The sequence below is a fragment of the Pangasianodon hypophthalmus genome, chromosome 10 (assembly GCF_027358585.1).
Source record: "Pangasianodon hypophthalmus isolate fPanHyp1 chromosome 10, fPanHyp1.pri, whole genome shotgun sequence".
NCBI classification, from domain to species: domain Eukaryota; kingdom Metazoa; phylum Chordata; class Actinopteri; order Siluriformes; family Pangasiidae; genus Pangasianodon; species Pangasianodon hypophthalmus.
The window spans coordinates 14,110,068-14,136,350 of NC_069719.1; the positions used below are offsets into that span (position 1 = coordinate 14,110,068).

A 26,283-nucleotide genomic window follows, 5' to 3' on the forward strand; every position below is an offset into this window, starting at 1 on the left:
TAGGACTTTTGGTATTTTAAGAAAAATCTTGTAATTGAAGCTCCCTCATGAGAAGATGCAGAGAGTGTGGAAAGCTTCAGCAGTAATACTGTTACAAATCAAAAATATAAACTCGCTTTCATTTGTTTAACACCTTTTTTAGTCACTGCATAATTCCATATTTGTTATCTGTTCCATATTTGAAAGTGTTAATGCCTTCATTATTATTTTAAAACAGCAGAATACTGTCAAAAACTAAGAAAGTCATTCTATGAGAAATTCTGTTTTTTTTTTTTTTTTGGTAAATAACTGCTAGTATAGTTGTAGCTCTAATGTCAGACTTGGATTCAAAAGAAAAATTCTGAGCTTGATATATAGGGTTGGCATATATGGGTATGATGTTTGTGTTATAGATAGCTCTGGTCTCTAAAATAGGGATGGTGAAATTATTACTTGGCAAAGAAAAAAAGCAAATGGATGAGAGAAGTCTGTATTGTTCTGAGTGCTTACAGCTGAGACCATATTTTCCAGATACTCGGGGGTCAAGGTTTTGGAAGTGGCCTGATGTTACACTCCCATCTCCTTACGCTCTCCTCTGCCTGTTTCTCCACTTCATTTGTCTTTTTTCTTTTTTTTTCAATTTCTTCTTCTCTTTCCCATAAATCACCCATATTTCCATATCCACTGTCTTCTCAGTCCTCTGTTTTCTTTCATTGTTCCCCTTGTCTCCCTACCCCCTCTCTGCCTATATCTCATCATCATTAGTTCAGCAGGCAGACAGACCGAGGGCATGCATGCAGTCATTTATCCTACAGCTCTCTCTGCTGTTCTTTAGTGGCTCCTAATCAGGAGATAGTGTAGGCTTTCATTCATCCCCAGAGCTTCATAAAGCGACTGGCAATGAAGTAATACAATGGCCTACAAACCCCCAGGCCAGGAGTCTAACCCTAATCATCTCTCTTTTTCTCTCGTTTTATCACTCTCGTTCTGCTCCCTTTTTCTGATTCACTTGCTGCATCTATAATTTGCCTCACTTTTCCATCCCTGCATCCTGAAACACATTCTAGTGCAGGGTAGTTCCATTTAACCTTCCTGCCAACTCAAGTCTTGAATCCTCTCTGTGATGACCTAGCCTACAACCCCCACAATGCACCAGCAGCAGAAAGGGGTCACTACATGAAATGTCATTATGCCTCTTAAATCATGCCTTAACAATGCACACAGGGGTTAGAGCACCGCATACAAAGGATTGCTTATTTGCGACATGAGAAAAGTGGCCTGAGGTACTGGAGTAAGGTGAAGAAAAAAAATGAGCGAGAACAGCATGCATGTATGTGGGTTGTGTGTGTGCAGTGTGCGATACTGGGAACATTAAAGCTTGTGAGACGGCCTCTGGCTACCTCAAGCTATATCGCAGGCTCTGCTCCTACTCTCGGGCTACAGTAGCTGGTTGTTTATCTTTCAGATCCTCTTTAAAAATTCATGCGTTATTTTGAGTGGGTGATTCCATAAGGAGACTGTTTAACAAATCCCACCATTAGCTGCCAAAGCCTTTAGATATTGCTCCCAGTAGGACTACTCGATGATCTACGACAAATACTAAGCCATTTTTAAAAAACAAATCCTTTGTTCCTAAATCCCAGAGCAGAGTGTTTATTGTATGATTGATTAACATAAGTGGGTAGGCTGTAGTGTGCTGATAGTAAGATTAATGTAATCTGATACTCTGAAATAACTGAATATTATATGTATTATGTGTATTTATGTGTTGCTACAGTGAGCACTATATAGAAGCTCAGAGGTGTGGAGACATCCTTGACGACAGTTACCATGCCGTGCTATTTTTTACTTTGTGTAGTTGTCATTCTCTGGCTACATACATTACATGCATTGCATAGTTGAAAGCAGGTGATTATCTGGTCAGCTCTGTGAATCTGTCACTGCTCTTTCTCATCATGATTACCACCATCCATGTGTGAATCTCAGAGGTCCTATAAACATTTACTCAGCCCCTGTGTTACCAGAGCTTTGCTCCTTTTATGCCTCTCAAGAGGCCTGATGTTTGTTTTTGTTTCTCTGTATGCATCTCTATATAAGAGCCTAGCACATTCCTGTGTTATAAGGCACCTATCATGGCCAAGCTTGTAACATATATTTTCATTTTTTTGATAAACATAGCTGTATGATGTTGCAGAAGATGTGTCTCTGTTTTTATTGTTGTACTTTTGCCCAGGACAAATGAGAGGCTATGTAGTGTGTGTGTGTGTGTGTGTGTGTGTGTGTGTGTGTGTGTGTTTTTTATAAACTTCACATCTGTTAGTGTTGAATTGGAGATAATTATTTTTCAAACTGACTCTCTCACCATATCTTATCCTGCTCTCTTTTTATAATGAAATACTTTTTGTGGTGACCGTGTTCACATTGTGTATTTACACTTTTGTTCCCTTCTTGTACCTCGGCTGAGAAACAAAAATTCTTCAGATGCAAGTGTTATGTTCTTATAAATATAAAACTTATTTTTCAATTGCTATTTTGTTCTTCTCTGTTTCCACAGGACCCTGGTTTTGCCACTTTCCTTTTTGACCAGCTACAGGTGCCAGACTGGCCAGTGCAGGGTGGGCATGAGGGGGCAAAGTGCCCGGTCTGTGCCACCCCCATGCAACACTTGAGACAGCAGGCTTTACAGGCTCTCCAGGACCTGTGCTCTGGTGCAGAATTGCCAACCGTCCCAGCTCTGCCCTCCAAAACCTTCCCTGGGCAGCCGACCAGAGTGACCACCCATGGTGTGCTCACACTCTCCTCAAGGCCCCCTGCGTCAAGAATCCCTCACCCAGCCCATAGCATGGTGCCTGTGGCAGAGCAGCGGAAGGCCCTGGGCTGGGCATCCAGCACCAAGCCAAGCGTCCAGGTCACTGTGGGAGGAGGCGCTCTGAGTGGAGCGCTCAGCTCTGTCACCATCCAGGCCCAGCAGTACCTGGAGGGCATGTGGAGCATCTCACGCGTCAACAACTTCCTGCCTCAGCCAAGCCCGGTAGGTGACACTCATTTTTTTTTTTTTTTTGCGTTGTTTTGAATAGGAGTATTTTCACTGTTGATGCCAATTTTATTTTTATTTAAATTCATTTTTATTTAATTTAATTTTTATTTATTTTAAATTTATTTATTTATTTATGCTGTGCTAGCAATGCACATATATAGTCTTACATAGCTTTTTGTCTGAGTAAACCTGAGGACAAAAATGAAAGTGATTGGTTAAGCACAACCACCAATAAAAATAGAAGAGTCAGAACCTCTCATGCAACGTCAGTTAAATACATACTATGAGTCTTGTCTAACTCTGTCTTTAGAAATGAAGCAAGACCAGTTTGATTTACTGCTTTTTAAACCACCTGCTGCTATTTTATTCCATCTTTATATATTTTTTTATTTTATATTTTTGATTTAACAGGATGGATTGATTTTTTTTGTGTGAAAACAATCTTGGATAATAAAGCAGGTTTGTAGACAAATTGTTCCTAATTATTGTCACTTAGATGCAAGATGAGGCATGTTTGCTAGAATAGTTATTTTCTGAGATTTATTAATGTTCTTTCATATAGACTAGTTCATGACACTTTGCACTTTATTTCAGTTAGTTGTGCCTGTAAAACCAAGCTTTATTAATTGCTATTTGTATGGCTTTATAAGCAGATCATTATGGGTTAAGCAGATCATTATTTGAATGTAGTGAGAAATATTTGGCGCTGGTGAAGAGCCTCTCAGTTAATTCCACTGTTGTTTTGGGAATGGGAATGTAGCCATCAGTTTTAAAATGGTGGTAGTCATAAGCAATTACATGTTTAGTATGTGCAGCATTGAGCAGCGCTAATTTATAAACATCTCCACAAACTTCAAATGCTCTTATGACGGAAAGTGAGATGGAGTGCTTGAGCTTTACGTGTCATTGATTTTCCTGTTGTGGAAATGGAGCAATTATGCACCTGTCAACTTGAATGAGCAATGTGAAATTTTAATCACCTCCTTGTTATATGTGTGTGAATTAAGCATTTCTAGCTTGTAAAAGGTTTTAATGGAATAGTGCAATGTTATCCTCAAAACATATTTTTATTCAGTATTCAGAGTTGTTTAAATGGATCTATGGAATTCTTGTTGAATTCTTGATGTTGATTTTGAGACAGGGCAAAAATAACGCTCTGGAAGAATTTTGTTCAAGAAATTGTACAGCCTCTAAGCAAAAAAGTTTCTTGTTTCTTGTTTTCCTGAAAATCGAAATGTTACCATTGTTCACTTATAAGCATACTCTTAAGTCTGCAATAATAATGAGGAGTTGGCACAGATAAAAGCTGAATGCCCAAAGCAAAATATAGAGTATAACTTTCCTGTGGGTTAAATAAACAAACGGATACATAGAGCTACAGCCTCACATAATTCCAGCTGTAAGTGTCCTTTTGTGTGAGTGTTATTAATTGTTATGAATTCAATTCATTTCTCTGCTTCTTGGTTTATTGCATTGCTTTTAAAGCCACCGTCTCCAAACCATCCCCCTTGGTTCCTGGATGGAGTTACATCTACTGATGAATGCCGAGGTTAAAAGTATGACTGCGGCCTCATTTCCCTCATCGCTCTAATGTCAACAAGTGCTTTTGTTTTTCTGTACGCCCACAACTGTTGAGGCTTTTAGCAGCCAGCGTGTGTGCTTCACATTCAAAAGGCATAAAAAGCTTTAAGTTGAAAAAAGCTGCGGTGATGGAATACTGTCACAGCACGAGTGGAAAAGCCAGCAATGCTGCTGGGAGTGTGAATCTGAATGCCTAGTGGTGTTCAGCAGCAAAACACACAGTCAGACATATGTATGCCTACACACACACATACACACACACACACCAACCATGGAGAATGGCATCCCCTCAGGGCTGACAACGCATGCCTCTCTACACCATGCTGAAATGCGCCTGCTGTGATTTGGAAAGCCTTCCTTTCTTTCATTACATCGACATCTCAACAGAATGACAAAAACCATGGCGTGTGTGGGTTGGGTGTGGGAGGTTGGGGGTTGGTGTGGAGTGTGCAGAGACAAGAGGTAGGTGCTTTAATTTGTAAGAAAGGTGGCATGATTTCTGTAGGGAGGGAGTGACATACAAAGGCTTGGAGATGGACCAGGTCTGACAGTGGGCCTTTAGAGATGCTACTAGTGTTGCATTGCCTCAGGGCTTTGGCCTTCTCACCCTGGTAATGGGCCATCTGCAAAGGAGCTGCTTCAGGGAAGAGAGAAGAAGAGTTGGAGAGGAAGAAGTTAATCTCAAAGCACAAAGGCAACAGCTAGGACCAGGACATCTCTGAACTGAGATGTGTGTAAAAGGCAGCATTTTAATTGGCTTCTGGAGGAACCTGTTTGCATTGCTGTATCACATTTCTGAATGAATGACAAACATACCAGTGATATTTCTGCAGTAATTATCAGCAGAGGCTCATGATCATAGATTTTTGCTGGTAGAATGACATTATTAGCAACATTAATAGCCACAAACAAAATTAAGTTGAGAGGCTGTCACACTTGACTTCTCCTCCTCCAAGCATGGGGCAGCACAAATCTTGCCCCAATGGACCTCTGTTCTCATGTTTGACCACTAGGTCCAATAATAACTCTATTTGGAAGCTAAATGGGGCAGGAGCACCTTGCCCTGCGATTGCATAATATCTACAAAATCAAATCAACAGAATCAGCTTATATCTGTTTTTTTAAATTACTGGTCACTCAAAAGATTATATTTCAACATAATTTGAAATGTATGAAGTTGTGAATGAGGAATTTATGAAGAGTAATATTTGTTGAATATTTGATGTAAATGGTTGTGGTAATTATTAATAATTGTAAGACTGTTGCCACTAAAATAGCAGAATGGTTTGTCAGAAAATAGGGCAATGGTTAGACCTAAAGCTGTTAAGTTTCAATCCCACAATCTGTAATCACATGTGCACTAATTCATTGCAGCGGGAGTTTTTCAGAGCAGCTGCCACTATGCTCTGTTTGGGTGAGGTTGTGTTGTGTTCCATAAGGTCAGCTAGGGACAATTCTGTTGTTTGGTGGCATTCACATGTAAACCTCCCTATCATCTGTTTCCTTTGGAAGCCTAATGGCCCTTCTGGAGTCGTTCATACAGCAACTGAGAATATGCTGTGAAAATGATTTCACATTTTGACCATGTACCTGTTTTTGCTCCGTTCACAGTGGATTGCATTAGCTGACCTGGAAAAGAGAATGATAGAGACTTCCATTCCCATCTTGAACAATGACCTAATTTATCTTGTGACCTAACTGTTTGCTCAGCATCAAAATTAAATTATTAGAGCATAGCTGGCTAGGATTTACTATGTGGATTATACATGAGCTGGAGTAACCCACTTGCTGATTGGGAGCTCAGGATCAGGATTCATCGGGGAGCATCTGCAGAGAAACATAAACCTCAGACTAGCTGACACAAGAAGAAAGAAAGAGGTTGATAGGACGAGAAAGAAAGGGGAAGCTGTACCGGGAATGTATGCATGGTAGATTTGACTCCACAGAGCCTATTATTATTCGTTGTCTCTTTTAGGTCTCTGAAGTGATACGAACAGCATATGCAGGCATAACCTAATGATCTGACCATGGGCTACAGCACGCTTAGCCCTCTTTCTTTGTCTGTCACTCATGAGGTTGACATAAGGGCTTAAACCCCATGCCTGTCAAGCCATGGGTTTTTTTTGACAACAGTCTGAGAGTTTGTGTGTGTGTGTGTGTGTGTGTGTGTGTGTGCGCGTGTATGTGCATGCATATGTGCAAGTGTGCATGTTTATTCTTAGACAGGTCTACGTGGCCTCATAAAACATTCATCCTGTTGATAGGGGGCCTGCCTTTGCTCTTGCCTTATCTGTGTTAGGGGCTTTATGTACTGCACAAATAGTCACACATGCACAAGTGTAAAGCTGTTTTTATTTCACAGCGCATGTGAAACTGGAATGTTGTGTGCCATGATCTCCCTCCTTGTCGTGTTTGTCATGTTGTGGGCACATCATGGTGTTGCTTTCATTTTCCATTGACATTTGAACATGGGAGTATGCCAAATACTACGGTTGCAAGCTTGGGACATGAGTTTTCTTGTTATATAGTTATTCTATACATTTAACAGAGTAGTTTCACATAGTATCTAAGTTTGCTAAGTTTCACACACCAGTATCTAGTTTCAAGAGAAAAAAGTGAAAAAAAAAAAAAAAAAAATATATATATATATATATATATATATATATATATATATATATATATATATATATATATATATATAAAACACACACACAATGACATATGAGCTCCAGAAAACTTGCGATGCTCAGACACAAGTATATATGTACTTAGTGTTTATATTCCAAGTTCCAAGTATATATTCCAAGTGTTATTCCAGTGGTAAGAGTGAGTGGAAGTTTATTGCAATGCCTTCTTTCTTGTGTCTGAGCATCGCAAGTTTTCTGGAGCTCATATGTCATTGTATCTATATAAATAGTCTCTCTGTCAGGATATGCTGCCACTCTGCATGCACTGGAGGCCATATGCTATATAAAAAGATTGTAAAATATGTTATTTTAGTTGCCAGACTGTTAATCCAGGGTAAGCATGGAGAAAGTGACTGGAATGCACTGATAAAACACATCTTCTTAAAATGGCAGGCCTTGTTTAGGTTAAAAGATGTCAGCTGCTCAAAGTGATTAAGTCTTGGCAGAGTCTGGGAAATGGCCCAGCAGCTTACATACAAAACACGCTTTTGGCAGTTGATATTGATCACAACCTCTTTCTGCTTAGATACTAACTCAGTTAGCAGACAAAGGAGCCTGACTAAATAAAGCCATTTCACAACACTGAAGTAAGGTTAGGTTGTAGCGGCAGGCCAGTCAGATTCCTGCATGGTTTTTGATGGATTTTACCTTTTAGACATCACTAAGTTTAGTATATTCTATGTATGAAATAAGAGGAATTGTGTACTTTACCCAGGACAAGATCTAAACTGTTCATTATGGTTATAATATTCAGAGCTTCTTTGCTTGTAATATTCAGTTCTCTGCACACTAATGTTACTGGAATGATGGTTCAGCATGTTTAATGCTGCTAAGAAAACATTTTAAATGGAATAGATCGCATTGTAAATATAATACATTGCAGGGCCTTAATGTGATTTCAGCAGTGCCACACAAACTGTGAATAGCCACTTTCGAAAACATTTCAAAATGAGCAGTTGGGGGAACATCAAACAGCTGGCCAGATTCTTGTGAAATCAGTTCAAGTCAGTTTAAATCCAGGGTAAGCAGTCAGCCACTAAGAAAACCCGTATTGCTATGAAGGAGTGTACAAAATACCGTATGTAAAATGCGTGACTATGTGAGTCAAGGCAGGGCATAAGGCCTTTGGCAGCGATGCATGATTACACCCACTGCATACTAATGACAAAATCTGGAAATTGGAGTATGACAATATAATATTATATTCACATTTAATTAAACAACTGAAGGATTCACTCCAAATTCTGAATAGCCTGAGAAGCAGAGCTCAGAGTCACACTTGGAAATACTGGAGAATCTGAATTTGGAGAACAAAAACTGTTATACCATCAGAGAAGGCTTTACTGGCCGTGATAGTTTGCCAGTAATTATTTTCAAGCCATGCAGGTTGTCTCACATGTCTCCATTATAAGCCTCCACTGGTATCACAGACAGATCTTTGGCTGCTTGTACTCTCCACCTTGTCTTGCTGACATTCAGCACATGCACTCAGAGCCTCTTCAGGGGTGAAGAGCAGCATCAGTGTGCCCTCATTGCCTCTGGTCAGGGAGAGTGCACTTCTTTCTCATCCTTTCTTTATCTCTTTCTTTCCGGCTGCTTTTGTGACCCAGTCAAGTCCCTTTCCACCAGAGTCCTGCAGATATGTTAACTCTTCTTTTGTGTCTCATTATTCTTACTTTTCTATTGGCAGTTTGATGCTTCCCCACTTGGAGTTTGTTTTCAGTTTTCCCTGGCAATGATTGTAGAGATAATTTGCATCTAATTATCTCTAGACTAATACATAACAAAATAAACATAAACATTGTCTATACATGATTGCGTTTATATGGATTACTGATATTTTGAGCAGCCCTGACTCAATTTCTGTCATGTTCCTTCCAGACACATGGTCCTGTGGCTGTGCCTGATCAGCCTGCTCCACTCTCAGACACGGCCGCCACTTCTGTCTCCATCAATCCGACCAGACAGAGGAGTCCAGTCCAGTTCGGCCCAGCAGTAACGCTGTCCTCTAGCCAGCCTACCTCAGCCAGCACCTCCTTCTTTATCAGGTAAGAGCAGAGTAGTTTTTTTTAACATTGAATCTGTTATTAAACAGAAAATGTATATTTTATTACTTTATAGTGAAATGTTGCATCAGATCTGTGTGTGTGAGGAACAGTGTTGCTGTGCTGTCCATGTATGTGTACATGACAGATGGAATATATCATAAGCATTGAAAATGGATATGTAGCTCCCTACATGCCGGACTGTGATAGCATGGGCAGTGTGATTAACTGGCATCTCCCTGGGTGGAGAGAGATGGTAGAGCTGCAACAATGTGCACTGCCACCTGCAAAAGTACTTCCGGGTCATGCAGAAAACAGAGAGAGAAGACCTCAGAATGGGACAGGGTTAATTTTTGCAGCCTGATCTATAAGCACATCCGTGTTTTCTTTGGACATAATCTCAAACAAGCGGATAGGCAGGGAGACCTTGCTTTGTCACTAAGAGAGAAGCCTGGGAGGGAAAATAGACTTGTTTTTTCCCTTTTATTCACATGTTTGAGGGAGAAGAGAGGAGAAATGGGAAAGGATGATGACTGCAACCTTTCATTACATTACAAATATTAGCCTGTGCCAAGAATTTCTGGTGTTTTTCTTGGCAGTACACTTACTTATTACCTTAAGAACCCCAAGCAGTCATCAAATGCAAGTCTAGGAAACAAAGAACCTCAAAAACAATGACTATGTTACCATTAACCATAACAGCCACTTATTTGGTACAGTCTGAAGAACGGATACAGGCCTATATTAATGATGATTGCTTATTTTTTAAAATTCTGCATTCAAGGAGTTCTTTTAGATTGTTCCCCTTAAGTCAGAGGGTTTAAATTTCATGTAGAACACCTTTAGAAAACTAGATCCATTGACCATGAAATTAGAAATTAGATGCTCACAGGAAGAGCTTCCTGCTAAATAAACCTGATTCACCCAGGCATTTTGTAAAATACAGTAAATGTAGCAAACGTGTTTTCCTGCTTTTTAGGAATAATTCATGGATTTTATCCAGTAAAAAAATAGAGAATGTGAATGGAAGAGAGTGAGAAAGTCCAGCTCATTTTCATTCACCTAGCGTGTGCCAGCTTCTTGCCCACTTGTACAACATGCAGCAGGCTTGCTGTATCAGCGGCACTCTCTTGTAAATGAAATGTTAATTAGACTGCAATTAGAGTGGCGAGGAGGGGAGGAAGAAGTCAGCTTGTTTGCTCTTATATTGTCTCTTTTGCTACTCTGCTGTTGTCAGTTTTTCTCAGCATGAACTATTTGTGTGCCATTCATTAGTGACTCAGCATGCATATCTAATTTCTACTATCTATGTTTATGTTTTAGCCTCAGTTTGTTGAATTTAATATGAAGCCTACTGGTACAGATTCAGACTTTCTTACATTGGGAATATAAATATACTTTGCTTTACTTGCTTTTTTAAATTCATCTTTATATCTAGCTTCTTTCGCGGGATTAAACCTTAAAATGTTTTGTGTGTTAAAGTGGTAGCAATATGTATTCAGCAGGTTCTCAAGGTTAGACTGTAGGCTTTATAAAACTATTGTTCATAAGAAATATCTGCAGTGGTCTCAACCCATCTGCTGTAATGATGGCTGGCTTCTCAATGTTCTTAGATTAGATTTAGATCATAATGTTCGTAGTTAGACAAAAACTAACATTATGAAATGTTGGTGTTAATGTTCCTACAGCTAAAGAAGAAAATTTTAATAAAAAATTATGTAAAAACATACCAAAACACCCAGAAACCTCAGCAAACTGAATGTACTTAGAACCAAATGTTCCTAGAACTATAGTGTTTAGAAAATGTTCTTCTGACCTAAAATGGTAGTGGGCATCTGTACTTAATGGAGCATGTGTGGTACATGTCTCTATATTCTTGTTCTTCATACTTTGAACATGTTCATTTAGGCTTGGAGATGCTTTTGACTAATTTAATATGAATGGATTAAGAAATTAGATAATGCAGACACTGCTGACGTATAAGGAGATATTGAAAACCAGAGAAGAGTGATAGATGGCTTTTCAAGCTCTCAGTATTACGAAATGCTCCTGTTTGACAAAGCATATTATTAGTATATTGACATTCTCTACAGCTGCCATAATGAAAACAGACAGATGTGTAAGACATGCTCTAGATTCATGCAGTGCTCAGTTGCAGTGCAGCCCTCTGAGCTCACAGTAGATGTGAACTAGGCTAGAATTGATTGATAGAATATAACGCCATTCAAGATCAGCCCATGCTCCATTGGTTTTTAAATGGATGAGAAGGAGAGAGCACTAGACTGGGAGAACAAAGGCACTGTCAGTTTGGAATTGGAAAGGAGAGAGCAAAGAAAACGATGGAAGATGGACAGCTGGAGAAAACAGTGTTGAATAATGTTTTTTTTATTTTCTGTGAGCATGCATACATGTGAAGGAGGTTGAGAAGTTTAAGAGCAGGCTATGCACTAGGTTTGAAAAGTTGTAACTTAAAACTGAAAGCATGTGCATTCTTTGAGTGAGTATCCAATAGAGTTGTAACCAAATATAAACAAACACATTATTCAGATTGAACAGATAGTGTGTTCTAAATGGACACAAATACAGATACGAAAGGTTGGTTCACAGGGCATCTGGTTGAGACTACAGGTGTGTATTGAGACTGGGATCCCACAGACAACAACAACAAAAAAAAAAGGCCAATGAGTTGGAGGTTTTTGCTTTCTTGAGAGTTTGAGGCTTAAAAAAGACCACAGAGGTCATTAGTGACTTGTCTTGTCAGGTCACAGTGGTTTGACTTAGGCTACTAGTTTGTTTATACTTTGGAGAAATAGAACCAACTAAATTTGTTAGAAAATATTGTGTGCAGGTATAAACTAAATAAAACCAAAAACTGTGGAAGACTGTGCCCATCTCTAGTTGAAACCAGTTATGAGCTGGAGTGATGGGGTGAGTAGAATTGAGTGAGGGGAATTCACAGACCATGCTGATGGTGCTGGCATTTCAACCTCTGGATTTTTTCCCAGTGTTTTCTAGTGTTTGTGTAGGCATATTAGTAGGGTTCGTGTTTAATTAAAACAACAACAACAACAACAGATCATTTCAGATTTAGGCCACGGTCACTGCTTAAATACAGATACAGATATGAATATTTGGAGCACTAAACAGGTGCAGATACTAGCAGTGCTTTACACCCCTAGTTTCCATGCATGCCTGAATGTTAGTTTGTGTGCACATGTACACGGGCAACTATTTGGCTGCAGAGCACATGGCGAACTGATCATGCTCTTGGCCAGCTGCTTGTCCAGGTGAGCCTAGGTGGTAATGACTATGATTGGAGTAGGAATTCCACCATAATTACCCCATAACAATTCAGACTGGTCCCAGACGCAGCTTGGATTTTGTGGCTGACAGAATGCTTTGTGGCCTAGGCCCTAGGGAGTAACCATAGTAACAAAGTGTTTTTGGCAAGTACACACAAAGGTAAGTTGATGACATGTGTCGAACGACCATGACTGTGGTGTAGGAAAGAAACACAATTTGCTTTTGGTCCTTTGATTTGCTCCAAATCAGCGATGAAGACCTGTTGCTTCACAAAAAGCCAGAGTTCACCACACTTTGAAGTTTTGTGCGTTTTGTATGTTTGAGTAAGGAAATCACCTGTTCTACAATGTGATCACACACAGTCATACAGAATACTGCATTTGCCTATTTAAATATTGCCATTTTCCACTTTTATATACAGTATATCACAAGTTTACACACAAGATGTATCAGAGTGGTTAATGATAAATGAGGCTTTTATTAGTGCTTGCTTGACTTTTCCTCAGCATATACTTAACAATTATTTAATGACTATGATCTAGCATCCTAAATTAGTCTGGTTACCCATGGATAACTAGTATTGCCTGTAATTTGCAAATGCCCCTAGGGTGGCCCATTTAAAATCAATTAGGTACAAGAATGCATCTCTTTAATCACATTGTTAAGCTGATTTGCTTCCTATTGCTGCTTCAGAATGGCATAGATAATGGCATGGATAATGCTGCTAGGAACTGTAAACAGTAGGATACCATCCCCTCTCACATTCATGCTGCCTGTGTTTATGCTAATGGGTGGTCGTGGCCTTCTCCTGGCTAAAACGGGGGTGGGATGGAAAGAGAGTGATGGGGGATGGTTTTGGAGAAGTGGAGGAACAAGCAAAAGCTTGGGAGAGAGAGAGTTCAGAGTTCACTCTCACTTAGCTCACATGCCCGCACACACTCAAGCAGAAGTCGGTTAAGCTGATAATATCGGCTCCATACGTCAGAGAAGAGGATTTAGAGAGAGAGACAGACAGAGAGAGTGTAAGTGATTGAGAGAGAGAGAGGAGTAATGTCATTATGAGAGGCAGAACATTGGAAAGCAAAGAGGGAGGGGAAAAAGTATAGAGCACAGGTGAAAAGAATGTAGAGGGGAAAATTTTAGGAAATGGTCCATGTGTTTGGCAGATTTTTATGACATTGCACTAATTCCCATCAGGGACAAATTGGCAAAACAGATTAACGGTGAGTGGCGTCTGCCCTGGAGCAGAGCTGGAGCCTGGTGTACAGCTGCACCACAAGGATTGAGAGAAACAGCAGTGGAGCATGGACTGACAGCAGTGCAGCATGGGTGATGTCCAGGGCTGAGGACATACAAAAACACACACACAGAGCAGCTGGGTGCTCCTACTCTGGGGAAGACACACATGCAGAAGTAGACATTGAGGACGATACACAAGCTGGCTGAGCCATGGTAGGCAGGCTAGGACTGATGCTCCAGAACGCTTCTTCCAGCTGGCGAGCAGAGACTGTAGAGGACACAGGCTGGAGCACCACCATGAAACTGCAGTAAGTTATTTCACCACAGTGCAGGTGTGTGCTTGTATGACTTGTGTGACATTTTCAGTTGCAAACTACTATATTTTGTTTAAGCTTTTGTCTGCAACTTAGTCTGATAAGGCTTAATTCTTCAAAGCAGATGTGTTATTCAAAAACTGACAAGGTCAGCATGTCTTTGTTTCATTTCTCTCTCAAACATGTGTTCTTCATAAAACAATGGTTTATATTCAGTATGGTTTGAGCTGTGATAAGGACGACAGCAGCTTGTTGTGAGTGCAGTTTTCTGCTTTGTTGTCTTTACCTAGTGTTTACTTTGAAGCTGGAAGACCAGCTGGTGGTCCCCAGTTGTAATCAGGCTATCATCGTGTGTGTGTGTGTGTGTGTGTGTGTCTGTAATGGCCATGGAGTATAAGCAGGAGCAGCTGGGGCTGAGTGGTGGGGAGGAAGGGATGTACTCGGCAAGATAAGCCCAGGTGTGAAAGGCTTGCAGTGGGCTGTTTGCTGTGTAGCTTTGAGTGCTGCGGGTGGATGGTGGAGGTGGAGGTGTTGATGGATCTATCACTCTGAGCCCCAGGGATGTGCTGTAGCCTAGTCCATTTCCTGTCCTTGGGGATTCTGAAGGAGAGCACTGATGTGTCCAGATGAATCACTAACAACAAGCTGCTCATCCACCCATATTTGGTGTATCTGATTCATCAGTGATACTGGCTTGCAACTGTGTAAACCCTGTGGCTACTTGTTCTGTCTCCTGGTTTGGATGAAAAGTAATGCCGCTCAAAGCATGGTTTCATTAGTCCTTTCGCTCTGCATCATTCCTCCCCCACCTACAAAGAAGTTTTGTTAATAGCCCTTATTATGAACAAACAGTTCACACTGGGATGATTATCCCCTTCAAGGAGAGCTCTGAACAATCTGAAGTGACTCAGTGACGTTATGATGGCATTATTGCTGCACGGTTGTTACATGTACTTGTTTACTTTCTCTTTGGTTTAGATCAAGTATGGTTTGAGCTTTCATAGGAACAACAGCTCAAACCATAGACCCTAAAGCCGAGTGCACATTCTCACACTACACAACTCTCAGAATGGCTGACCCTTTCACACTACATGACTTTAATGGCTTGCTATTAGTTATTTGGTGTTGTAGAAAGCACACAATTGCTCACAGATGAGGAGCATACATTACGCAATCATTCACCTGGAGAGATCTCTGCTGAAGCATGCCTGATCTCCAAATCTAGCTTTATGAAAATAAATGTGAGAGCTCTCCATCATTTGACTGTCACTATTTTGTACAGAAACAAGAAAAAATGAAAGGAGATGCCGTCAGTGAGCATTGTCTGTTCTGCAAAGAGAAGTAGAGGTATAGTGTAGAAAATTAGTTATTTTTATACTGTGTGCTGCCAGGAATCATATGGTGTTTGTTTTTATTATTTGCTGTTCCTAACAACCAGTTGGATATGACATGCTAAATAATTTCTTCTAGAAGCAGTATTATTCTGCTTACATTTTTCCCTCGCCCTCCTAAATAGATGGATGATTAACTGGATCTGGTGTGCATGAGAACAGATGAATTTGATTTCTTATCAGGCCGTTGTCATTGGCTGTTTTCATTACTGTACTAGTTGCAGTGGGGTTCATACTATGCAGTTCACTGCAGTGAAAATCAAACATGCTTGAAAATATTGGAGCCTTAGTAATCACTCACATACTGAGAAAATCACACCACAGAACTGGGAGCGCATAGCAAATTGTTGCCGAGAAGCAAAATTAATCACTGACTCAGACATCGGGGCTAAAATCGTGTTGTGTGCATTCGGCTTAAGTGGTGGACCTGATTATAGCTTCATTGTTATTGTGGATGTCTGTCATTGGAATGCCTAAGGACCATCTCACGTGTGTACTCTTCTGACCTTGTGCAGATTGGTGAAATGATACGGTTTAGTGAAGGAGGATAGACTTACAGACCTAAATGAGATGAATTGTCACAGATTCAAGAACCTTCCTTCTTGATTCAATTTCAGTATAAACTGGAAGAGAGATGGGGGCAAGAGAGGTCTCTGACAGCCCTCAGATCTACACCACTACACACAAAAGGTGTAGTGTCAGGAAGTCCAATCATAGTCCCAAGAGGAAGAGGACCAGGCATTAGCAAGCCCTCCGGCCACTGAAAATCTGCTGAATCATGACTGCACTATTACAGCAATGCCTCAGTATTCTCCACCACACCATGAAATGGAGAGGGGAGAAACGCTGTCAAATCAATCTTTCAGGAAGTTCCCCTGTGGCCTGATTCTGGCCTCCTGCTAGGAGAGAGACAACTGTGTTTGCAGGTCTTCAGGTGCTGAGAAGTTGTTCTCGTGGATTGGACACCATTTCAATTGTATGGAAATACATCTGTGTCATCTGTGTTTATCAATCATCTCAGTAGGGTTCTCTGGAGATCCCTAAGGCTGCATTTTGTCTACAAGAAATTGCCTTGTTTGCATTCATCCCTGCAGCATTCACATGGCAAGATACAGTCAACTAAATCTCTTGTCTAGATTTATAGTACTAGTTCCTCAAGTTGTTCAAGCTTTAAATCTCATTCTGATATCTCATTTTAACTGACACTTAATGATAGTCAGGAGAAGACATTAAAATGTCAAATTAAAATCTCCTTTAAATATAGGGGCAAGTAATCACTTAAAAGGGTTTCTGCTTGTATAGTTTGTAGAACAACATTCACATTGAAAAAGGATATGTTTGTATTAACCCATGGACTGGAATAAGCATTAAGGGTTTTATGACCTATTGTATTTCCAATTACATATTATTCTAGTTGAACATCACTCTTAAGCAGTACAGTCTATGTTTCCTTTGTTATGGCCAGAACAAAGCAAAGGTGGCAGCTTCATCCTCCTCTCTTTCCACTCTAGCAGTCTCTTGTGTCTAATCTGGTATGAATATTCAATAATAGCTATACTTCTCTTTACTCATGCTGTAGTTGATTTCCCAAATACTATTACAGTTCAATGTATGTACTTGGTCATGTTTTACTTGTTTAAAAGTTGGTCAAAATGGCTAATCACATTTTGTCCCAGTCCCTTTTCTGACTCAAATATTGCAAGTTGAAAGAATCCTGAATTTAGACAGTTGTGGATGTACAGGGTGTCTATCTGGCTAATCAGTATGAAGCAGCCATGTGCCATTGCTAACTTAAATACATTCATTTGCAGTTTCCAGATGGGATGAGCTTTTAAAAACAAAACAAAACGAACGAACAAACAAACAAACAAAAACAAACAAAAACGCCAAAGACACTAAGAACACATAGGAGTTCCATGCCTGAGAGGTCAGCTCTGCTTGTTGGACTCATTCTTTTCCTTTTCACCTAGTACAGCTCTTGGAGTATTTGGATCTAGGCATGTTTTAGTGAGAGTCTAAAATGTCTCTGAGTAACAATGGATCGTATTAGGCAACGTGGGAATGAGTGAGTTAATGGTGTATGTGTTGTGTTTGTTTTCTGAATTCTGTCTGTTCCACATGCAGATTGTCTGCAGCACAGTGGATTATAGGCTGTAATCAGTTCAAAAACCAGTGAACTAGAGCCTGCTAAAAATCCATTTATACTATACTAATCCCCAGTCTCTCTGACTCTCCCTTTGTATTTGTCTCTCTACCCCTCTCGCATTTTCCTTCTTTCTCTAAATACCCTTTCTGAATTAAGTTCTGTGTTGTACTTAATCTAAGATGGAGTAAATACTTAAATCCTTAGTTTGGCAAGAAGAGCAGTGGTGATATTGATTAATGGCTGTCCCTGTCCACTACCATATTATAATGTGATCCTTATAGTTCCTGCAACTGATTTAAAAGGTGGTTAATTATCCTCTGGTGCTTTGAACCATGTCTTTGGAAAAATTGACATCACCCTGTGAGGTTTGGACAACATCCATCTTACTGCCAATGACAGTGTGATTTTAGCATAATAAGTACTATTGACAGCTTTATTGCTCTTGGGATGGTGCACTAAAAGGAAAATATGGATGATTCCTCCCCTCTGAGTTTTGGTTTATTAGTTCTGTGTTATTTCTTGACTCAAATATTCATTTTTGTTTTGCTCCCCTGTTGCATATATACCCTGCTGAAGTTGTGCGACATTTTAGTTGTGGACTTTTTTGACCTGTCCACTCCACGCCTGTCCTTCACATCAAGTATGTCCTTTCTGCTCCACCTTTCTCTCCACATCCCTGCCATTCCAACATTTACTTTGATTAATCACACACAAATGTTCCCAGCAGTCACTGGGGCTGAATGTTGTGATAGCCCTGAGAGTAAAAGAGTGCAAACAAATAAGCACAAGGTGTCCTCGATGGCAGACAGTGATTAATGAGGTTGAGATGAGGGTGGAAACCAGGAGTGCTTTTTTTTTTTTTCTTTATTCATGCACATGGCTCATTCTATCATCATCTGATGCTGTTTTTCTACGTTTCCTATTCATGATGTTTAAACTTTGTTGGAAAACTGACCAGGTGGAGTGAAAGAGTCTTGTTGAGGCACCGCAGTTTTGATTGTGCGTGTCCTGCACTGAATCACGGGACTCTTTCGTGCCAACAGCCACACGTATTTGTGCTGCAACCAAATTCCCCATTGTCACTAATCTGTGAGAGAAACCTGATGCTGAGGGCTCATTAGCTGCCATGCTGTTTGCAGCCATGCACTGAAACAAGAAGGAGGAGAGATGAAAGTAGACGATAATCTCCATAAACAAGGAGGCAGAAAGGGTCGACTGGAGAGTGAGCAAAGGCTTAATGATCTGTCAGATTTTCATACATTAGCATGCTCTTTTAAACACACTCTTCACATATGAAACCAATTATGATCTCTGTGGTGCTCATGAATAACAAGATGATCACAACACACTAGTGTCTTCATTCCATGGCGTTTCTCTACTTCAGGGTTTCAAGGATGAATGTTGCAACTCATTAAATAACAAAAACAGGCCAACTATGTTTTACGGCTGGTTCTCTGTCCTCCCCACTGTGTGTAAACCACAAGCTGCAGAGCCAGGATTAGCTGCACATCCTGTGTGTTTGGGGATGGCATTGAGAGGGCAATTTAGGAAACTGCAAACAGAAGAGAATCCTCAGCCCCCCACTATTCGTACCTACTTCCTTTTTGGTACTTAAGACGGAGTCGTCTACTCTTGACTTGGCCTCTGGCATTGTTGGGATATAGGAGGCTAGACTTTGCGGTGCTGTTTGGGTGTTGGGTGGAAATGCTCTTTGAGTTTTAGTGTTTTATTAGTGACATAACTAGCACAGGAAGTAGGAGGTTTAAAGTTTGGCACCTACTTGTGGGTAGTGCGTGCTTTCGTAAGGACAGACCTCATTTACTGAAAAAGGTCATGTTTAGTTTTGTCAGAAAAAATAGTTTTGGCTTTGTTTAGTCTAGTGTGTGCTTTTTGTAATGGCAGTGTGACAGGTTGGTATACTTCATAGCTTATTTATGAAATGGGCCTGTTGCCATAAATTGGACTTCAAAGCAAGTCTGCCAAGCTATGTAGACGCTAACACTTCATAATAAGGTTTAGCTCTTTTAATTGGGGTGGTTTATTTTTTCAGTTTTTTTTAATGCATTTTAACCTTTATTCATTCAAGTATATGCAGTTACTGAATACAAACTTGGGATAAAATAAGGTATTGTTTTTACCCCCTCCAACATACATATACAGAGGTTGAAAAAAAGCCAAAAGTGCATTTAACATGCACTAAGGACTTGGGGATTTTCTCTCCCTGTTTCCTTTTAATTAGAATGTTTTCCATTTAGACTCAAATTGCTTCATTTATTTTGAGATGGCTAGGGTTTCCTGGCCCAGCCATGCTGGGGGAATAAAGCCTGGGCTCAGCACTACCCAAGCCATCATTTTTCACTGTTGCACTCTTAGACTCAAAATGATTTACCTTCACTCTGACAGCCACTGATTGGCTCCCAGCCAAAACTCAGAGCTTAGAGAGGGATAGACTGATCACACAACTGCTCCATCAAGGCAAGGCTGAGCCAGTTGTCTTTCATTCTATTCTTTCATTCTCTTTTTCTGTCTTGTCTCATCATCCAAATTCAGCTCGTGTTTTATTCCCACCTCTTACCACTTACCTCTTACCGTAGTTGATTGTCCACATTTTTCCCCATCTTGTCCTTATCTTGGTTAACACAGCACACAGGTTCCCAACGCTGATCCTGAAATACCCCTTGTCCTGCACATTTGAGTGTTTTCTCTGATCTCAACAAACCTGATTCAACTAATCAGCTAACTAACAGACCTTCATAGGAGGAAGTGGGTGTGTAGAGCAAGGAAAACACTAAAATAATAGAAGAAATATTTGACAGGGGTTTCCCCAGAACCTCCTCTTCACACTGTTCCCAGAATCATTTCTGCTATGTACTTGGATATTTCATCTGAAAACCTGGTTACCTCTGCCAGGAGGTCTGGACTTGGAGCTTGATAAACACATAAATGGTTAAGGAAACTCATAATCAATCATTTGCAATGATGATATAATTCTCTAGATATGAGCCCTACTGAAAACCTGTGGTCTAAACTGAAGATGGATTTTTCACATGCACAAACCTAACTATACAGCGTTAGGTTTATCACTAGGAAATGTTAACTATTCAATGTTCCAAAATATCACTATCACGCTTGTGTGTGCAACTCCCAATATTGACCTCCCATGATCCTCAGCCAACATGACCTCCAGTAAAGCTCATAGTCACCTGATTACTAATGGAACTCACCTGTCTGAAATCACACCACTTCCTTAAATAACCCAGACTTTAGTTTTACTAAGTCTGACTCTAGCATGTTGATTGTGATGAGTTCAAGCCTGTGTGTGCTGCCTGTTTGATTTTTGTTCATTTTTGTGTAGGGTGTCAATAATTCTGGAGGGCATGCTATGCTGTGTCTAAATCAAGGAATCTCAGGGTGTATCAGCATATCCCCAATGTATAATCTCTAATTTATGTTTAGGTTTTAGACCTCTTCATATTTTGTTTGCAGTTGGAATGAACCAACTGAGTGCAGCGTGATCTCTCTCCACAAACGGGACTGTAGATTTCTCTTTATGCCCATATTTCACTTCAAATGTCATCATTTCCAACCACTTTCTAAATCTCTAAAATGATGATAATTTCCAATTTAGACAGAGGAAAGCCAGTGGAATGTATCTTGCTTATGTTATTTAGCATAGCATATTCAGTACCCAGTATATGGTCCCAAGGATAGTTCTGGAGTCCAGAGGTCAGGCTGTTGATGAAACGTATTCTCTTATAATCCTTTAAACATTTTGATTGCCAGCCAGGTTCTAAGCGCAAGGCAGCAGAATGTTCTTTATTTCACAGTGTAAATCTGTTTTTAATTGCTAGCTGTGGTAGACATAATTGTATAGTACACTGATTATTCATCCTTCACATCTCATTGAAGATTCTACATGCTGTACAGGTGATCAGTTAAATGAAATGTGTAGCTACAGTATTCCTAAATGCTTTTGAATGAAGTATACTCCCAAATGATTATCATAATACAAAAATCAGCAGATACAGAGTCCTCAGTTTTGTAGTTCTTGGCTGAAAATGGATGTAATGGATATAGATGAGTGGATGCAGCTGAGGCAGACACCAAGCTCGGCACCTGACAGATTCCTCGAAGCTGAAGCCAAATTTCACTCAGACTGTGTGAGAGAAAGAGCTCATAATTCCATACGTGACCATTAATGCTAAAAGAGCTGAAACTGAGACAATGTTAGGAGGAGCAGTCACTGATGAATGAATTAAAGAGGCAAAAAGAAGATAAGACAAAAGCTAAAGGAGAAGAAGATATGTGTTCAGAGTGAGTAATGAGGGACAGCATATCTGAAGTGTTTCAGGAACGTGGGGTGCCAAGAGCTATGTTTTGCAGGAGTCATGTGGAGAGCGACAGCCAAAACCATATGCAGTCTGACTGATGTCATATGTCGCTCTCGCAATTTGCCCACGCTCAGTAGGAGTATGTAACAGCGGATCCATGGCTCCTTTGCAGTCTCCATTACACTCTGTCCTCCTGTTTGTCACTTTGGTTCATGGAAAGGAAATGCACCACTTTCTGTTCCACAGACAGAATAGCCATGTGTTCAGAGGTTATTTAAAGAACCTTTGTTTACTCCACTAATACCCCATGATGATATAGATACAGTTGCAAGACTGAGCATGCTTTAGGATAAAGATAAACTTATTCACAGGCTTTGTGTAATGGGCTTGAGTATGCTCAGACAAATCTCAAACATAATGGATCGAGAGAGGGGATGCTCAAATATTTATTACTCACAATTATTCTTTAGTTTGGAATTAACCTCCTAAGTGAAGTGAAATCCTTTTTTGCGTGATGCATGAGTGTTGACTAGCTGCCTCTTAACCCTGATACTAAATCTCAGTTGAACCCATATAGCTTGGCACAGCAGAACATGACATCATCCTTTAGTGCCCATTGTATGAAGTAATCCTTTTTTAAACAGTGGCTTTGTCACCATGTTACCTAAAGTGCTCACATGGCAAACTTACTGTAGTGAAGACAACAGAACAGAAAATTGAGACTGTTACTGCACACTTATCTCAAGTCTCTCAGAATGTTGCCTCTTAAATGACAATTAAGTAATTGTTTATATTGTGAGATCCTAGCTGTCAGGTTACTGGTACTCTCTTAATGACATTATTTAATTTTCCTCCCCATTAACTGCAGCAGAACTGCCCTGTGCTACTTCCAATGGGTGATATCATCAGGCTTGCATAGACCAAAGCCAAATCTGTACAAGCCCTGGGCCATGCTCCAGTGTTCAGCATTCACATTATAGGAACACAAATCAATAGTGAGCAGTATGGGTCCAGGAAAAGTTTATTTAAAAAAACACCTGACGTTATGTAAGTATAGAAAGGCTGTTGTAGGTTGTTGATATTTTCCATATCTTATATTTTCTTATGAGCATGTATAGCCTGTAGAATGGTGTGGAAAAAAAGAAAGCTGTTTTTAGAGTAATAGATAGCCAAGTGAAACAGTGGTGAGTAAATGTGGTTTTGTGTGGGTAATGTATTCTGATATCAGTCTGGGTGATGTGATTTTTGCCTGAATGGTCAGAGCTCTGTTATCTAGTCAGCCAAAGGAAAAAAAACAACTTCATACTAAAAAGCAAAATGTCAAGGATGGTAAATAGGGCCTACATTGCAATTAGCCACAGGACCTATTTCACCCACACATACACACACACAAACAGACATAGAGTGAGAGAGCCTCCCAAACAAGCTAATGGGAATTCCTCTTTCAAATTTGACAAAAGCTGAAAGCCAGAAAGGGAGTCTGGAAAGACTGTAGACAACAATCCAGATGGTTTGGGTCCTCACTAGAGTAGACCGATAACCTGAGTATGACAAAGACATTGATTCACACACCACAATACCAACACCCCTCCTCCAATCACGTCTGTCCTGTCGTTAGTAAAAGCTTAAAGTACCTTTTGTATCCCTTGACAGCAACATATTGCTTTGTCTTATCCAGCACTGTTTGTACATGCTGCTCACACGTGTGCTCTGAATTGCTGGTATAGCCTGAGAGAGTGATGACTTCAGCTCCCCTGTCACATTGAGCGATACACACATTAGTATTTGTAACGTTGCCGGATCGATTGTTACTAATGTTTCCCCGGCTCTGGTTTAACAGGTATGCACCATTTATCCATTCAGCTTTTGCCAATGCTGAAATGAATGGTTCCTAAGGAATCATTTTTCCTTTGTCTGCTCTGAGCTTTGTATCAGTAGTCATCGATACTGAAATATATGCCCATTACTGGTTAGTGTTCATACTGTGATCAATTTTCTGCTAACTGCAACGTACATGAGCATGTTTTCATGCTGCCTTCCCTCTTTTATTTAGGTGTATTAAAGCTGAATTTGATCACTGATATCACATACCAGCCACATATGATGCTATAATATCAATATTATGCTACGTTTTGCAAGTAAATTCTTTTGTTTGTCTGTATTTATACAACACTGACCATAATCATTGTACCTCAGAGTAACAGGTAGCTGATTGGATGATAAAATAGGTTTCATTGCAGAGATACTTTATTTATGGAGACATTAACCTCTAAAAGTCCTTGGAGTTTTTGGCCGACTGAGACTTATTTTAACTGTAGGTACAGAATAATTTATCATAGTTATTGACTAATATGGTCCAACCTAAACAATAAACCAGGAGTATAAGGGTTTAAATAAACATATACTGTAACTGAAACTGTAGATTTTCAGTGGTTTTAAAATGTGTCTATTTTTGGGGGGCATTTTGTTAACAAACCTATACTGCATATCTATATTGCATATTATGTAAATGTGTTCAGGTATCAAAAGTTTTTTGCCATATCACCCAATGCTAACATTTATGCATGAGATAAGAAACGCATGTTTGGCTTTTGACCATGCCTCTAGCATGACTGATCAGCATTCACACTATATGTGGTCTGACTGTGCTACCTCTGCTGTTTGCCTCTTTGCCAGGCAGTAAGAGTACATACTCTGGTGTATTTATGTAGGGCAGTGGGTTAGAAGAGCAGTGTGTAAAGCTGCGCTACATTGACTAAGACTCTTAATTCAGCCTGCAGAGGGGAGACAGCATGCTTTTATACACCATGCTCTCTAAGTAAATTGATAGTCAAGGGAATATTGAGCTCTCTCTCTAAGAACATAGTGGTGTTCCGTTCATTGGCTATTCCCTGTCTTTCTCTTTTTTACTAAGGACAAGGGCATTCATGTCAACGTGCCCTTAATAGATGGCCAGTTACTGTGTGCATTTTTCTTTTCTAAATCGATCTGACGATCCACCTGAATGCAATGCACTATTCAGAGGGTGTGTGTGTTAATGAATAGCATTATCTCAGCCGTCACGCTGATCACATCTTTGACAAAGCACAGTCTGAGTGAAGCATACAGTTTACATATAAAATCTTCCTTTTTCTCTGACTCTTTTGTTCTATTTTTTTCTTTACTTTCCTCCCTCTCTCACAGACTCCCAGATATATACTGTATATCTGTTTGAAGTCTGGGATGGAATAAGAAAGAATGGGCTTCTTTACACATGAAGTATTCATGCAGCAAGGGACATATGTGTGTGTGTGTTTTAAGAGAGAGCGAATAAGGGAGAGAGGCGCACCCTCGCTCAATGTGAACTCCTTTTCTGGCTGTGGGGAGTAAAAGGGGCAGGGCTGTGTAAAGAAAGAGAGGGAGGGAGCGAGCTGTGTGTGTGTGTGTGTGTGTGTGTGCGTGTGTGTGTATGTGTGTGTGTGAATGAGAATGCTGCACGGCTACTAACGTTTCTCTGGCAGCACGAGCCGGAGCTTGACTGCGAGATTTCATCCTCATTTCCCTCCTGGTGCATAGCGGAGAGGAACACGTGGGGGAGGAGGGGGAGGTATGACAGAGGAAGTGTAGGATTAAATGAACTGACAGAGAAACAGAGGAAAGAGCAGAAAGGTGCAAAAAAATGTAGCACAGGTCACAGAAAAATGCGATGAATGACATGTAAGAAGAGGTAAAGAGAAGACAAGCCAAGCCTGCTGGAATGAATGGAAAGAAGAGTATTTGATTTGCAGCTGGATTCTTTGTGGAGTTGAACAGATTATGGGAAATGTACAGTGAAGAGGAACTTTGTGCCCTCGCCGCATCCCTCCTCTCCCCTATGTGCTTTCTTCAACCCCTCCCATGCCACAGATCCTTTTGCTGGTGCTGGACTTTCTCCTCTCAAGTGCACCTTCAAAACTCATCTGGATCTTTTCACTGATAATAAAGAAATATTAGACATATAGACACAAGTATACTTTTTTAAACTGCATGGCAAACTCAATGGCAAAGTGTGGATACGGACGTGTAGACTGTACATTTTCCTTTGGTCTTTTTTGGCTGCCTTTGGCAAAACTGAGTGCTTACTTCGTTAGATGATGGATTGGAAAGAAGTGTAAGTACTTTTCCTCACTTTGTGTGTGTGTGCGTGCGTGTGTGTGTGTGAGACGTGATCCTTTTTACCCCTTCACCCCATTTCCCCTCTACTTCTCTGTC

General features: G+C 40.2%; 1 protein-coding gene across 5 annotated transcripts in view; it reads left to right on the forward strand.

Moving 5' to 3' along the window:
• Window positions 1-26,283, forward strand: part of kif26ab (kinesin family member 26Ab) — a 73,526-nt gene that overhangs the window by 26,361 nt on the left and 20,882 nt on the right. For 3 of the 5 annotated variants that reach the window (XM_026933949.3, XM_026933950.3, XM_026933951.3), the window contains exons 3-4: window positions 2,534-3,010; window positions 9,166-9,332. In XM_026933949.3, the coding sequence (XP_026789750.3) occupies window positions 2,534-3,010; window positions 9,166-9,332 (644 nt within the window). Of the gene's footprint in view, window positions 1-2,533; window positions 3,011-9,165; window positions 9,333-9,358; window positions 14,180-25,477; window positions 26,183-26,283 lie in introns of those variants that run through there. The other 2 variants (XM_034308063.2, XM_026933952.3) reach the window with 2 other exon arrangements.